The sequence below is a fragment of the Vigna radiata genome, chromosome 8 (genome assembly GCF_000741045.1).
Source record: "Vigna radiata var. radiata cultivar VC1973A chromosome 8, Vradiata_ver6, whole genome shotgun sequence".
In the NCBI taxonomy this organism is placed as follows: domain Eukaryota; kingdom Viridiplantae; phylum Streptophyta; class Magnoliopsida; order Fabales; family Fabaceae; genus Vigna; species Vigna radiata.
The window spans coordinates 37,855,390-37,869,283 of NC_028358.1; the positions used below are offsets into that span (position 1 = coordinate 37,855,390).

The 13,894-nt window shown below is 32.9% G+C and overlaps 1 protein-coding gene across 2 annotated transcripts; it reads left to right on the forward strand.

Moving 5' to 3' along the window:
* Nucleotides 1-7,965: 7,965 nt before the first annotated feature.
* LOC106772170 (patatin-like protein 6) lies at nucleotides 7,966-13,191 on the forward strand. 2 transcript variants are annotated; one of them, XM_014658383.2, is made up of 4 exons: nucleotides 7,967-8,575; nucleotides 8,684-9,987; nucleotides 10,783-11,092; nucleotides 12,704-13,191. In XM_014658383.2, exons 2-3 carry the CDS (start codon nucleotides 8,881-8,883, stop codon nucleotides 11,050-11,052), a joined length of 1,377 nt encoding a protein of 458 aa, XP_014513869.1. In that variant the 5' UTR covers nucleotides 7,967-8,575; nucleotides 8,684-8,880; the 3' UTR covers nucleotides 11,053-11,092; nucleotides 12,704-13,191. The 2 variants fall into 2 exon arrangements, with proteins under 2 accessions (XP_022641178.1, XP_014513869.1); XM_022785457.1 differs by lacking the exon at nucleotides 12,704-13,191 and having other exon boundaries at nucleotides 7,966-8,575; nucleotides 10,783-11,093.
* The last annotated feature ends 703 nt before the right edge of the window (nucleotides 13,192-13,894 follow it).

The window sequence follows — 13,894 nt, forward strand, 5'->3', positions numbered from 1 at the left end:
AGTTGAACATATGTATCTATTTTGAAAAACTCTAGAATTTTTCCCATGTGTTTTGTTTATTTAATTTCCTCTAGATTTCGGGATTACTGTAATCAAAACCTGATTAACTTTTCTACTCTTCAACTGCTCTCTTTTATTATCAATGTGGACATCTTGATTTTTAGACATGTATGGTATAAAATAGGGATGTCACATTCAGAGCTTTGAGATAAAGATTATTAGCATTTTCATTTTCTATTTCGATACAAATAAACTCTTTACATGAATCACTGTTGCATCCTTGGAGAGAAGATGATTATTGTAAGGAAAAACAGAGTGAATTTGAAGAAATAAGGCCAAGAGGAAAACATTGAAGTGCGTATAAATTTTAAATGAGTAAAAAAGTTAAAGAATATAACATTAAATTATTAAATAAAATAAGGAAGAGTGGTGTCACAATTCACAATGAACAGTCGACATGAAAAATACAAAATAGATATTTTTTTGCTAGATGCGATGAATCTAGGGAAAATATTTATATGCGAGAAGAACTACTAATATACACGCAAAAGAATATAAGGCGAATAATATAACTATAATTATCCTAAAATATCAATCATTGATTTTACTATTCTTCTGTTACTGTATTGAATGTGATATTTGGATAGTGAATAGTATCAGAATATCTTCATATACTCACCAGTTCTCTTGAACAGAGATCTATAGAAGAAAACCAAACACTTTGAATTATGAAACTTTTACAGAATCCTATCCGACATATCAAGATTTATTAAATTACAACAATCCAATATTATTATAACTAAGTGCCGTAATTTTGCACCAACAATCATTTTGAGTAAAACCGTAGTACGGTTGTTTTGTTGAATTTTTGGGACGATGCCTTAACCGCATATGTTTACTGTGTGCGAAACATGGTACAGATACGATAAAACGACATTAATTCACTCAAAGATGTTGAAATCATACCGACTATAGGAGAAAGAAAGCACGTCGATAACGTGTGCGCAAACATGTGTCGGTATTTTTAGGCGAAGTAATTGAAAACAACAGAATTTGTTTGGTAGAAGCAAAATGCAAATTGGTTTAATAGACATCATTTTTAAGGGGTAAGAAAGTAACATCATGAATTGAATAATCTTTCATCCGTACATTAATTCGTGGAGCAACCTCCATGGATTCACAGATCCTAAAAGGCCTATAAAAGTTTAGAGCCCACGAAGTCCCTTTCAAGCGAGGTGGCAAGACCACATTTGTCATGGTTCTATTGTAGAAGACCACGCAAACATTTTTTGTTTTTCCTTTTGCGATTCGAAAGAACCTACGTACACGAAACAAATGCAGTGTTGTAACCAACAGTTTGTACCTGGATATGTCCTCGATTAGGGTCAAGTAAGAAGATCGCTGTCCTCTTATTGGATCAGTTTATGAATAGTATTCCACTTATTTAGTTTGACTTTGATTCTTTGTGAAATTTCAAAATTTGACCCAACATTTTAAAACCACGCAGACATTAGAGACACGTAGCCACGTAAGAATCACAGATATTTTGAAAAGGTATGAGGAGGCAGCAAAGCTTGAATGTTGGTGTTATATATATTTGCAATGGAAAGTGATTGGAAAAAAGGGTAGCATTGGATGCATGTTAATTTGCAAATAAAGGAAGTAAAACAAGTCAGTGTCTGAGTGAGGATGTCTCGGGCCATTTATAGAGAAAACCATAAATATAATTTTAATTTCATAGTATAATATGTTCATCCAAGTAAAGTATAACTTTTTATGTACCAAGAGTGTGAACTCTGTCAATAAAAAAGGAAAAATTTCAATTTTCAGTAAAGATAACGTATGGATAGTTGATCGATGTTACACATTTATATGCATGGTAAAAATCTTTTTATATGAATTTATACAGTTGATACTATGTATAGTTATTAGAGAAAATATTTTATAGAATATAATCGAGATAAAGAAAGTGAATGGTTGATTGTTGAAGAGATGCCGTGGCATGGCAGACACGCATGCAAAGAATTGGGAGATGAGAAGAAGAAAAAGAAAAAAAAAAAAAGTATATTATGATTGATTTAGGAGAATATGTAGATTGGCATTGTAAAAGTTAAAGGAGTGGTTTATTGTAGGTGGGAGTGTGAGTGGTCATTCAAAGGTCTTTCAATCTATTCAAACCCTTTTAATCACAATTGACTTATCAATCCACTAATCCCATCTTGATGTTATGTTTCCCTCTTTTAAAACCTCCTTTTCATTTATCAAAGTCTTTTGTGTTTGGCTACTTAATCTCTATATGCTTAATCACCAAACTTCAACTAGTGGATCGTGTTCGCCATTCTGGACTTTCTCACAGTAATCAACTTTCAATCACAGTTACCCAACTATATCATTCCTATTAAGTCATCACACCTAATACAAAACTAAACTAATTTTTTTAAAATTAAATATATAATTAAAACAACGAGAAAGAATGGCATAAAAATAACGTCTTGCCAAAATTTTCCTTCGTTTTGCGAAATTCGCACTTTCAATTATTGGTATCATGTTTTTAAAGGTGTCTTTTATTGATAATAATAATACTAATAAATAATAGAATAGAAAAATGTCTTGACTGTTGTCACATTTAAGTTCATTAGAGAAATTGGTTAGGGTTGGAGAATCTTTATTCAAATCGATGTTATGAAAATCCGATGTTCACTCATCTGGTTTGAGGAATGAATGATTCGGTCATTGATTAATACGGTGATTCATAATATATTTCTGAATAAAATATTGATATGTAGAATAGTAAATAAACTTTAAGATAATCCAATTTCACCCTTCAACTCTCAAAATATTATTAGATTAGAAAGTTAGACTGGTAAAAAAAGTTAATCTAATTAGTTTAAACCAGATATTTTTTTATCAAAAAAATATTTGAGTTAAGTTAGTATGATTACTTAAGAATAAGTTGATTTTTACGTCTCAAATTATCGAATTATAAGATTTGATGAATAGATTGTGTTTAAAGAGTTCATGCCGAATTGTCGAACGGGTTATCAAATAGTATGTCGGAATGAAAATTTTTTAGAACTGATTCTCAATTGAAATAGCTTCAAACTTCAATCAACTTATATCAAATGTTGATCGAATTGTATCGAATTCTAATTAAGTTGTATGAATTTTGATTGAGTTGTGTCAAACCTTAATCAAGCTTTATTAGACCTCGATCGAATTAACAAGATTAGATTGAATAGATCATCATGTCTGCTTCTTTTGATTGGGTTACTAAATTAACTTATTAAACTCTATCTTTTTGTCATAAGTGTTATTATTCGGTTTGATTTCACATTAAAAGTTTAGAGTTAAACTTTTTATTTTATTCTTATAATTTGAAAAAAAAAAACTTTTCATGGCTATTCGACTCAAATGTCTCAAACATTGATAAACTGAATGTTTAAAAAAAATAAACATGTGGTTAGATATTTAATAATAAAATCATTAAATCAAAATAGATTGTCGAATAAACAATCTGTAATGTTCAGTCATAAGAACAAAATTTTTAACAGAGAAAAACATTATTCGAATTACAAATACTAAAAGTATTAGTTTTAAATTAAAATTTAAAATACTAGGAACGTATTTAAATAACCAATGAGATTATTATTATAACAAAAGTTATATATATTTTTATTTTCTTTGATTTATTGTGATTTAAGTCGCATTTTTTTGTTTTTTCAATTACATTTTTATAAAACGTTTGATTTTAAATTAGACATGTCTTACTCAAAAATATAATGACCATAAAATAATTATTTGGTATAGGTATGATGGATCATATTACTTTAAAAAATATATAATTCATATGCAATTAGAGGTGAAAGTATATATATGTCTTGTCTATAATTTTTTTATACCCTTTTGAAAAAATTTCAAGTGCATATTTATAGACATTAATTAAAACACAAACATTTATAATTATTTTTTTACTTGCTTTGCATTTGTTTTACTAAAAACTGTATCAGAATGAATTGGCCAACACAAAACTCATGAATTGACTAACATAAAACTCGTGTATTAATTGATATGCATCGTCCTACGTCTACATGACGACCAATATAAAATTAAAAATATATATAAATATAGAAAGTCATTCACAATTTTTTAATCATTAATTTGAGTTTTTTTAATCTACAAGTAAATGAGAAAATCATGCTATGAAAATATATATTAAAACGAACCATAAAATAAATTTTAAACGTGTAATTATAAATACATGATATTAATGAAATAATAAATCAAAGTTTTTAATTTTATTCAACATACAAACAATACTACAAAATAATAAAAAATTAATGTAATTTGTTGACCATGCAAGCTGTGATTTAAGCGAGATTTACCTATGCGAGCTAACATGCTCAAATATCTCGACTCATTTTTTTTATAGCAAATTGTAACTTGGGCTGTATTACCCACTTCACTTTGTCATTCTTGCTTTTTGTAAAATCATGTTTCAATGATTATTATTATTATTATTATTATTATTATTTTTATTTATAAACTTTTTAACTTGACTAATAAAATATTCATAACTTATGATTAATTTTTTTTATGTATAAAACTTTTTAACCTGACTAATAAAATATTCATAATTCATTATCTCGTCTGAACAACTTATAGTGGTAGACAAGTTTATTTAATCCTTACGTATGTACATCACTTAGATACCATATACTCGTAACAAATAGTAAATTTCAATACTCTATTCATTAAAGAATATATGATATCCATCTTTCTAATCCTAGCCTAAACTAAGACAGTAATATAGCAAATAAATTAATAAATGTATTTTATTATGAATAACAAAGGAATAATTTAAATTTAATTATACTTGTTTTAGTACTTTATGTAAAATTGACGCCTATCATTATAAATAACATTTGTTAGATACATAAAATTTGTATTTCATTGAAGTTCCTCTTAAATAATGGATATATTTATCAAAGAAGATTTTTCATAAAAATTAAATTTACAAAGAAAATAATAAACAATTATAATGTCAATAAATATCAAATACACGGTAAAAATAATGATTAAACAAATTTTTAATTTTTGAACTTTTATATATATATATATATATATTAATTAGTATCCAAATTTTAAGAAAAATTAATATAGTTATTTTAATCCAATTATATTAACATTTTTTTAGTCGACAAAAGTGTTTTCCAGCAAACATTGAAGAAGAAAGTGTTAAATTGTATAAATTATTTAAATACTATCATGAAACACTTTTAACATGTTAAAAAATGTAAGGTATTTAGGTTAAAATAATTATATCAATTCATTTTTTAAATTTGAGGACAAAAATTTAACAAAGTTTTGAATATAGATGAATTTCAATTTCACATTAAATTTTAAAAATTAAAAAACATATTGTTCTTACAAAGTTGAATGTGTATCTTGTAAAGATTCAAAGAACACTTTAAAAACTTCAAATATTCAATCTCAAAGATATTTTTCCACCTTCCAGATACTTATCTTCCTAAAGATGAATAGATGTTGTGTCTGTAAACAGATATTTTGATGTCTAAGTCAACTTAGTACGTCAGTAAACTATAAATACATTAATGTAATTTTTTGTATCTTGTAAGACGTATTATTTATATCATTATTCATAAGTTATTACTTGATGAACTTGGACCATGTGGCATAATCACCTGACAATATTTAAATAATCTTTTCTTCACCATCTTAATCGCAAATTATCATAACTAACTTATCTTAATGAAATAGATAAATCTAAATTAAATATATATTAACGAGATACATGTTAACATAACAACCAATATATATCATAAAATAAAGATATATCTAGACGTGTTAAATAAACGTACTTAACTTAAAAAATAGATATTGAAAACATGAATATACATATACATACATATATATATATATATATATATATATATATATATATATATATATTAATTTCATCTTTGTTTAATTTAAGAAATTGAATATTACTAAATATATACTGGATCAACATGAAATACTTCCCTAAAAATTGATACTATAATTCAATGTAGATAGAATGTGACCCTAATTTTCATGATATCAAGTACGAGTTGAATTCAATTGAAAGAATCCATACCCATATGCATTACATTTTTTTTTATCATATACAGTACATACATAAGCGAAATCCTTTGCAGATATTTTATCATATAAGGTGAATGGTGAGAACAACATAGTTACATGGAACATTTTGCTCAAGTACCAAGTTATATATTTCATTTTACGACAACTTAATTGATTATCATTTGAATTTGTCATAACCATTCCAGTTACGCATAGCACGCCAAATTTTATACTGTTGCTTTTGTTTGTGATCATGCACTATGTCATCTATTATGTGTCAATATATCTATCCCCATTTCTTATCAATTACTTGTAGTGGTGATCCACACGTTAGTCACCTTTAAAAAAAATAAAAAATAAAATAGAGAGAGGAGTTAAATGATGGCTGATGAGAAGACATTAATTAAAAAAATTATAATTAATTAAAATAATTAATTACTTAAGAGTTAAGTTATAAAAACGACTTTAAAAAGTTGTAAGAAAAGTAATTTCAAGTAAAATAAAATGGGTTAACGTCTCAGGCCATGAGCTGAAACTTCTGAAAATAACAGCTTTTATTCTATTGTTTTCTATTGCAATCAATCACAAACGTAGAATAAATTGGTTATTAAAAATAAAACTCCTAAGTAAGGCAAAACCAGAGAAAACTATCTACCTTGAAAGAAAACAACAATGTAACGTCGGAATAAATTTTCATTAATAAAGTTTTTTGAAGATGTGATATTTACTGACATGATTATAAGGGTGTATATAGATTAGATATAATCTCATTCTTAAATTAAACTTTAAGATTGAATTAATACAGACTAAATTTTAATAAAAAAATATAACCAATATACACATTAACAAAGGTGATATGTTAAAAGAACATCAATGACTTAAATTTTACACTTGAAGGTTATTTTCCTGAATTTTGATAATTATATTTTAAATTAAATTTGAGAACAAAGGTTTAAAGAGTAAGATAGCAGTAGGGTTGCACTTTAATTGATATTTTATAATAATAAGTTCATCTTATCTTTTGCATGCTTTCAAAATAAATCCCAGAGTGTTATTGTACGGAGTATTCCTAAAATTAGTGGAAATTTCTCTGAAGTTTCATTCTCATGAAAATTATGTATACTAAAATTGATTAAGACAATAAGATTAACAAGATAAGGAGACTATAATTTTTTAAGTGTTTGATAAAAGAAATACAATGTACGATATTTGAAGATAATTTACTTGCAACCGTTAGATTAAAAAAATGTTTAATGAATTTCATTCATTCTTTATTTGCAATTTCAATAAGATTATTGTGATTGAGAAAATGAAATGTTTATAATTATTTTTGCACCTGATGACCAGAAACTGTCTCCCTGTCCCTGCTGTTTTTGCTCTCCTCTCTGATGTATGCGCAAAAGAAAACAAAGCGAAGTGGTCCCCACATCCCTACGGAAGGGCAAAGCGAAATCTATTGGCAAACTACCCTATTCCTTCTTCCCCCAACAAATGCAGCACACCAGTGTTTAAGAGAGGCAATATGTTATTTAATTTATCATTTAATGCAAAATTAGCAGAGGACATTTGGTGTTGATAATGCATCATTAAGTTTATAATTAATAAGAAAGGTGTTGCTAAGGGTAGAAATTGGGGAATTGCAACGTTGATCACGGAGCAATAGTGTTGGTGCAATCTGAGCCATGGATGGCGAGCACCACGATTGACGGTGTACAAGTGTCGGTGGCTCATTGGTGATGACGCTCAATTGCTCCAACACAATTCCTACTCTGGGACCCATCACCTGTCCCACTTCTCTACTTCTCTATAGTTGAGTTGAGGAGGCCACAAACACAAACACTACCTATCTCTCTCTCTCTTCCTTTCTCTTTCTCGTTTCTTATTATTTGTATTTGTTTTTTCCATGACCAGAAAGGCTAAACTGTAGAAGCCTAAAGAACAGTGAATAGTTGTGATGGTAAAAGGATAAAAAAGGTGAAAGAATGAATGGGTATATATATGTGTGGGAGTATACAGATATAGATATAGATATGGTGGTGCAGCTGTGGTGATTTGGCATTTTCTGGTTTTTGTTCGGTGCTTGTTGGTTGGTTGGTTTGTTGGTTCCACTTGATGTTTACATAGAGGAGCTAGCTTAGCTACTTTGGGCAAAAGAAACCCAGAGAAACGCAGACCCAACTGCACCTGCTGCTCATACACTGGGAAAGAAGGAGCCCCTTTACGCTTTAGCCAAAAAACCCATACTTTTTGTACCACGGAATCATTACTCTCACTTGGAGTTTCAGTTTCAGTTTCTCACTGATAGCGAGTGTTGCAGTTTTTAGTGCTCAGACAAATAATATAATTTGCGTTTGGGGCGCTTGGAGAAGGAACATCAGCAGACCGATTGCGAAATCAAAAATGTTGTTTTCCAATTGTCATCTTGGTTGGTTCAGCATTCTTGTCAAATGAGGTATGTGTTTTTGGAATGTTCTAATTCGTAGCACGCCTTCGAATCTTCAATGCACAAACCCCCTCCCTTCTAGAATAAATTTCATTTTCCTCTTTATTTCTTTTACAGGTTTCCCAGGTGAATTTTTTTCTACACGCAGATTTAATTGCATGCAATAGACGCGCAAGAAGTTTTAAAAACCATGCTGGCGAACCTCCTTGTGCTGTTTTGAGACGGAAATCAAAAGAAAAAGCGTTTCGTTTGTTTCGTAAAATATTTCGAGAAAAAAAAATTCTGTAAAAATTTGAAGGAAGACAAAGACAAAAATGGATTGCGCTAATGAGTTGGAAATGCAAGAACCGAGCATTGAGACGGATAAGCTTAGCTACGAAATCTTCTCCATTCTCGAAAGCAAGTTCCTCTTCGGCTACGACGATCCCAAGCTCTGGTTTCCCAAACAAATACCTCCCAAGCCGGAATCTGAGACCCCCCCGAACGTCACCGCTGTGGACGGCGTCTCTTCCGTCAAGAACCAGCGCGGAAAGATATGCATTCTCGCCATCGACGGAGGCGGCATGCGCGGGATTCTCGCCGGAAAAGCTCTGGCCTACCTGGAATCAGCGCTGAAGAAAAAATCAGGCGACCAGAACGCCACCATCGCGGACTACTTCGACGTTGCCGCTGGCGCCGGAGTAGGTGGCATCTTCACGGCGATGCTCTTCGCAACGAAGGACCACCAGCGGCCGATTTTCGCCGCCGAGGACACATGGCGGTTTCTCGCGGAGAAAGGAAGCAAGTTCTACCGCGCGGGTAGCGGGGGTGGGTTCCTGAAGAGGTTGCTTTCCGGCGGGTCAAGTTCAGTGACGACGGCGACGGCTGGTTTGGAGAAGGCTGTGAAAGAAGCGTTCACGGCAGAGAAGGGTGGGAGTTTGACGCTGAAGGACACGATAAAACCGGTATTGATTCCGTGCTACGACTTATCAAGTACGGCGCCGTTTTTGTTCTCACGTGCGGACGCGTTGGAAACGGATAGCTTCGATTTTCGGTTGTGGGAGGTGTGTCGAGCGACCTCGGCCGAACCCGGTTTGTTTGAACCGGTTCAGATGCGTTCCGTGGACGGTCAGACAAAGTGCGTGGCGGTGGACGGAGGGTTGGCGATGAGTAACCCAACGGGCGCGGCAATCACGCACGTGCTACACAACAAGCAAGAGTTTCCGTTCGTGCGCGGCGTGGAGGACCTTCTGGTTCTGTCCCTCGGAACGGGTCAACTAATGGAGGTGAGTTACGACTTTGACCGCGTCAAACGCTGGAAGGCCAAGGATTGGGCCCGGCCCATGGCCCGCATTTCTGGCGACGGGTCGTCGGACCTGGTCGACCAAGCCGTGGCCATGGCCTTTGGTCATAGCCGCAGCACGAATTATGTCCGCATTCAGGTATTTTTTTTAATTTTGAATTTTGAATATTTTTTGGTGGGGTCAGTTAGTGAATTTTGTGCTTAGTCAAAATGTGAATTGTCTAAATGTCACAATTAGGCTTTGAATAATTTGAATAAATGGAAATGGAAACTGTTAATGGGTGTCAATTTATTTTTCTATTTTCCGGTAACTGGTTGAGTTTGTGAGCTCCATCAACGTCAATGGTGTATTAAATGGAGTCAATTTCACACCAGCCGGAGGGTAGGGGGTGTGGGGTTTCCGTAGGGGATCTGTTGTGTGTTGTCTGGATGTAGCAAGTTGATGAGTATGTATGGGACAGCATAGCTGGATTTGGACTTGTTATGGGATATCTATTGATGGATGGGTATTAATTAATGTTGTGCTTTTTGTTCATTTTTATCTCTGTTTCCATGTTAAGGAAACCTTCCCATTCTCGAGCAACTTGGATTTGCTCATGAAATTCATACACATTGCATTTTGTCACTTGGATTCATTGAAGGAATGCCCAAATCAGACTCTTCCTTAAATAGAGCCGTGTCGTGTGAAGTAGAAAACCTTTTTAAGTTTAGTCACAACTATTAATAAAAGCCCATTCCATATTGGTTGGGATTGTGATCACCAAAAGTTTTTTATTTAATTTCCTTTATGGTCGTTCATTTTGTCCTTTTCATTTGAGTGTGGCATTGAAATCTTACTGACACCGTCCATGATGTAGAAATGAATGTAATATTTAGCAGGGTATATTTCAGTTTTACACGATGATGGATGTTCTGATGGATTGTTATGTGACAGGCAAATGGGTCGAGCATGGGGCGTTGTGGACCCAATGTGGATACAGATTCAAGTCCCGGCAACGTAAAGATGCTGGTTGGAATAGCAGAGGAGATGTTGAAGCAGGAGAATGTAGAGTCGGTGCTGTTTGGAGGAAAGAGAATTGGGGAACAGAGTAACTTCGAGAAACTTGACTGGTTTGCCGGAGAACTTGTCCAGGAGCATCAGAGGAGGAGCTGCAGAATAGCTCCCACTGTTGCTTTCAAGCAAGCTACCCCAAAAGCGACTTAGGCCATGCCCAACACTACAAAGATTCTACCTAAAGAAAAAGGTAACCGCTCTTTCCTGTTTTGTTTTGTGTTTACCTCAATGATTTATTGACATCCTTTCAAACAAAGAGTTTTTGGGGACCCGCTGAATAAATTACCATAGGGAAGGCATCCTAATTAAAATAATGGTGCCGATTAAACACTATTATTCAGGTGTTTTTGTTTTCACTTTTACTGAATAAAACATGCCCGACATTACATTGTCCATTTAATCAAAATCACGCCAGCATTTATTATGTCCATGGTATGACAGCATAACATTGTTAAATTCTTTTTCCTGTTCGGTCATTTTGTTAGCTAACTTGAAAGCTTGTTCTCCGAATGAACCCCTTCCTTTTTTTTTTTGGCTGTTATCTTGCTGAACATAGTATTTGTAAAATTAATTGGTGGGGGAGGATCACCTACCTGTGGATGTCTTGTAGTGAAATATGATACAGGTTCATCCTAACTACCCCAATTGAATTTCATTGACTAACATTGAATTGTTATCAAGAACAGGTGCTGAATTTGTCAGCTTGTGTGTATGCGTGGACGTGAACTTGTCTAAGCTGTGTCCTTATTAGCTCAGTATATATTATCAAATCTTATAACAGGCAATATGTCGTATAGAAGGAAGATGAAAGAACATAGGTGATGTCGGGCCACCGACACTCGTTGTTAGTATCGGGAAAGGGCATTGTGGTCAATTTATTTCAAAAGGGGAAAAGCAGGATGGGAACTTGGAAGATGTTAATAGGGTATTTTGATCATAAAAGAATGAGATCATGGCGGGACACCCTTAAAAGTATTTCCGTAGTCCTGAAAAGGTGCTTCTCATGTCATCATGCCAAGGGCGGTTTGGGTGGGGTGGTTGACTATTAACTTAGTGCTTCAGGGTAAATCAAATTAAGTATGGAGATCCTTAACTAGCTAGCTAACTGCGTGTAGAGGGCATTCAGGTAATTTTATTCAAATTCTGATTTTCACTAGTTGTAGGTCATACCCTAATGAAGTAGGTTCCTCTTTTTCCTGAGGTTTGTCGTTTCTTGTTTCCTCCCTCCTTCTATCCATGTATTTGATTGCATATGACATATGTTCTATATCTTTTCCAACCAAAGAGGTAGTTTTCTATGCCATGGAATAAATGACCCGGCCTAATTCATTTTTTCAAGTTACTTTAATGGAGTGTGTTTCTGGGGTTCGTATGGGAAATTAACTTTTTTACATAATTTTGACCAAATAAAGAACATTTGGGCAGTCAAAGAGAAATAGGTTGGTTTGTAAGATTCGGGGATAGGGGAGCAATGAAATGGAGACAACATTACCAGGCATGAGCACTCGAACAGATCTTCTTTTAAAAAAAGAAAATAACTGAACAAAAGGTATTCGCTATTCGGTCACTGGTCACATGTCCCCTATAAAGGGAGAATGTTCAATAGATGCTAAAAAATCCAGACATTTTCCTTTCAAACTCTGGAATGATTATGTTTGCCAACCCCAATGGCCAATGGGATTCTACGAAATTGAAGTTAGAAGCAATATGATTATTTTCACCATGTGAATTGCAAAATCCTTGTTGTATCTGATGCGAATTGTATGTAAAAGATTTTGACGTGCGGTTTGATTTGTTGCAGGGAAAAACTGATACAGGAGGAAGCAGGAGGAGGAGGAGGAAGGGAAAAAAATTAAAAAAAGAAAAGAAAAGAAAAGAGCAGATAGTAGTAGTAGTATAGCAGCTTTACTTTTGAGGATTAGACAAAGAAGGTTAGGGAGTCGAGTGAAAAGGACAAGTGGTGTAAAAAGGGTGGAAAATCTTTGTGGGATACTTTGCTCTCTGGAAGGCAGACATTGTGGTGTCCACTCTACCTTTCTATTAGGGTAAGAAACCAAGAAAGAAAAAGCCAAGTGTCTGAGTTTAAGCTTTTTAGGGTCAAACATGAATCGAGTGTGAATTTTTTATTTTAAAAATCAAAATTCCCTCACATTCTTCCATTCTACTTTCCTTTTTTATTCAATTATGTTTTGTAAATCTCTTATATTTAAAAATGTTTCATCACTATGAAGGTGGTGGGCTACATTGTTATTTTAAATTTCAAATGTCTCACCGCAGATTATTTTTTCTTCTCAAGCTTCTTATTTTCACAGCTTGCTACTATCGGATTTAATGTTGATTATGAAATTAAAATTATGTCATCTTCTGATTGATGATAACAGTTTTGGATGATTACTATTCTAACGTGACATCAAGGATTTCATTATCATTCACAAATTACACTTTATTGTTATTATAGATTTATCAATATTGATTTGTCTACATCGAATCGGTTATTGATTTCTTTGCTTAATTAAATATGATTAATATAACCCGTCACTAAAACATAGACCAAAATAAATAAACTTAACAACTAAAAGTATATTTAGGCCATCATAAAATTTGCAAACTTTTATTTATTTTTTAATTTAAATCATGGCCTCATCATTCCTTGTAAGGTTTTCTTTTTTAACAATCTAAAAGCATGATTGTGTAAATTACTAGATTTTATCTTGTAAGAATATAAATTATGAATGAGTTTTAGTTTTAAGTTTGGAAAACTGAAATGGCTACGTTGGTGTCTGTGTGAAGTGGTAGTTATAGGAGAAGTAGCCGTTATTCTGGGAGCTGTTTGCATTGTCTGTGTTGTGTAACCTAACCTAACCGGAGGGAATAACAACTAATGAAAAATTGAGGGCGCTCTAATCCATGCGCATGCTGTGAAGTCATGCGGTACGGTTCTATCCGCTTCTAAGCAGACCAACAAACTCATTCAACATCATCGTCATAATAT

Coding starts and splice junctions, on each gene's coding strand:
- LOC106772170 (XM_022785457.1), top strand. CDS start 8,881: ATGGATTGCGCTAATGAGTTGGAAATGCAAGAACCGAGCATTGAGACG. Junction 9,988..10,782: donor CGAATTATGTCCGCATTCAG/GTATTTTTTTTA, acceptor GTTATGTGACAG/GCAAATGGGTCGAGCATGGG.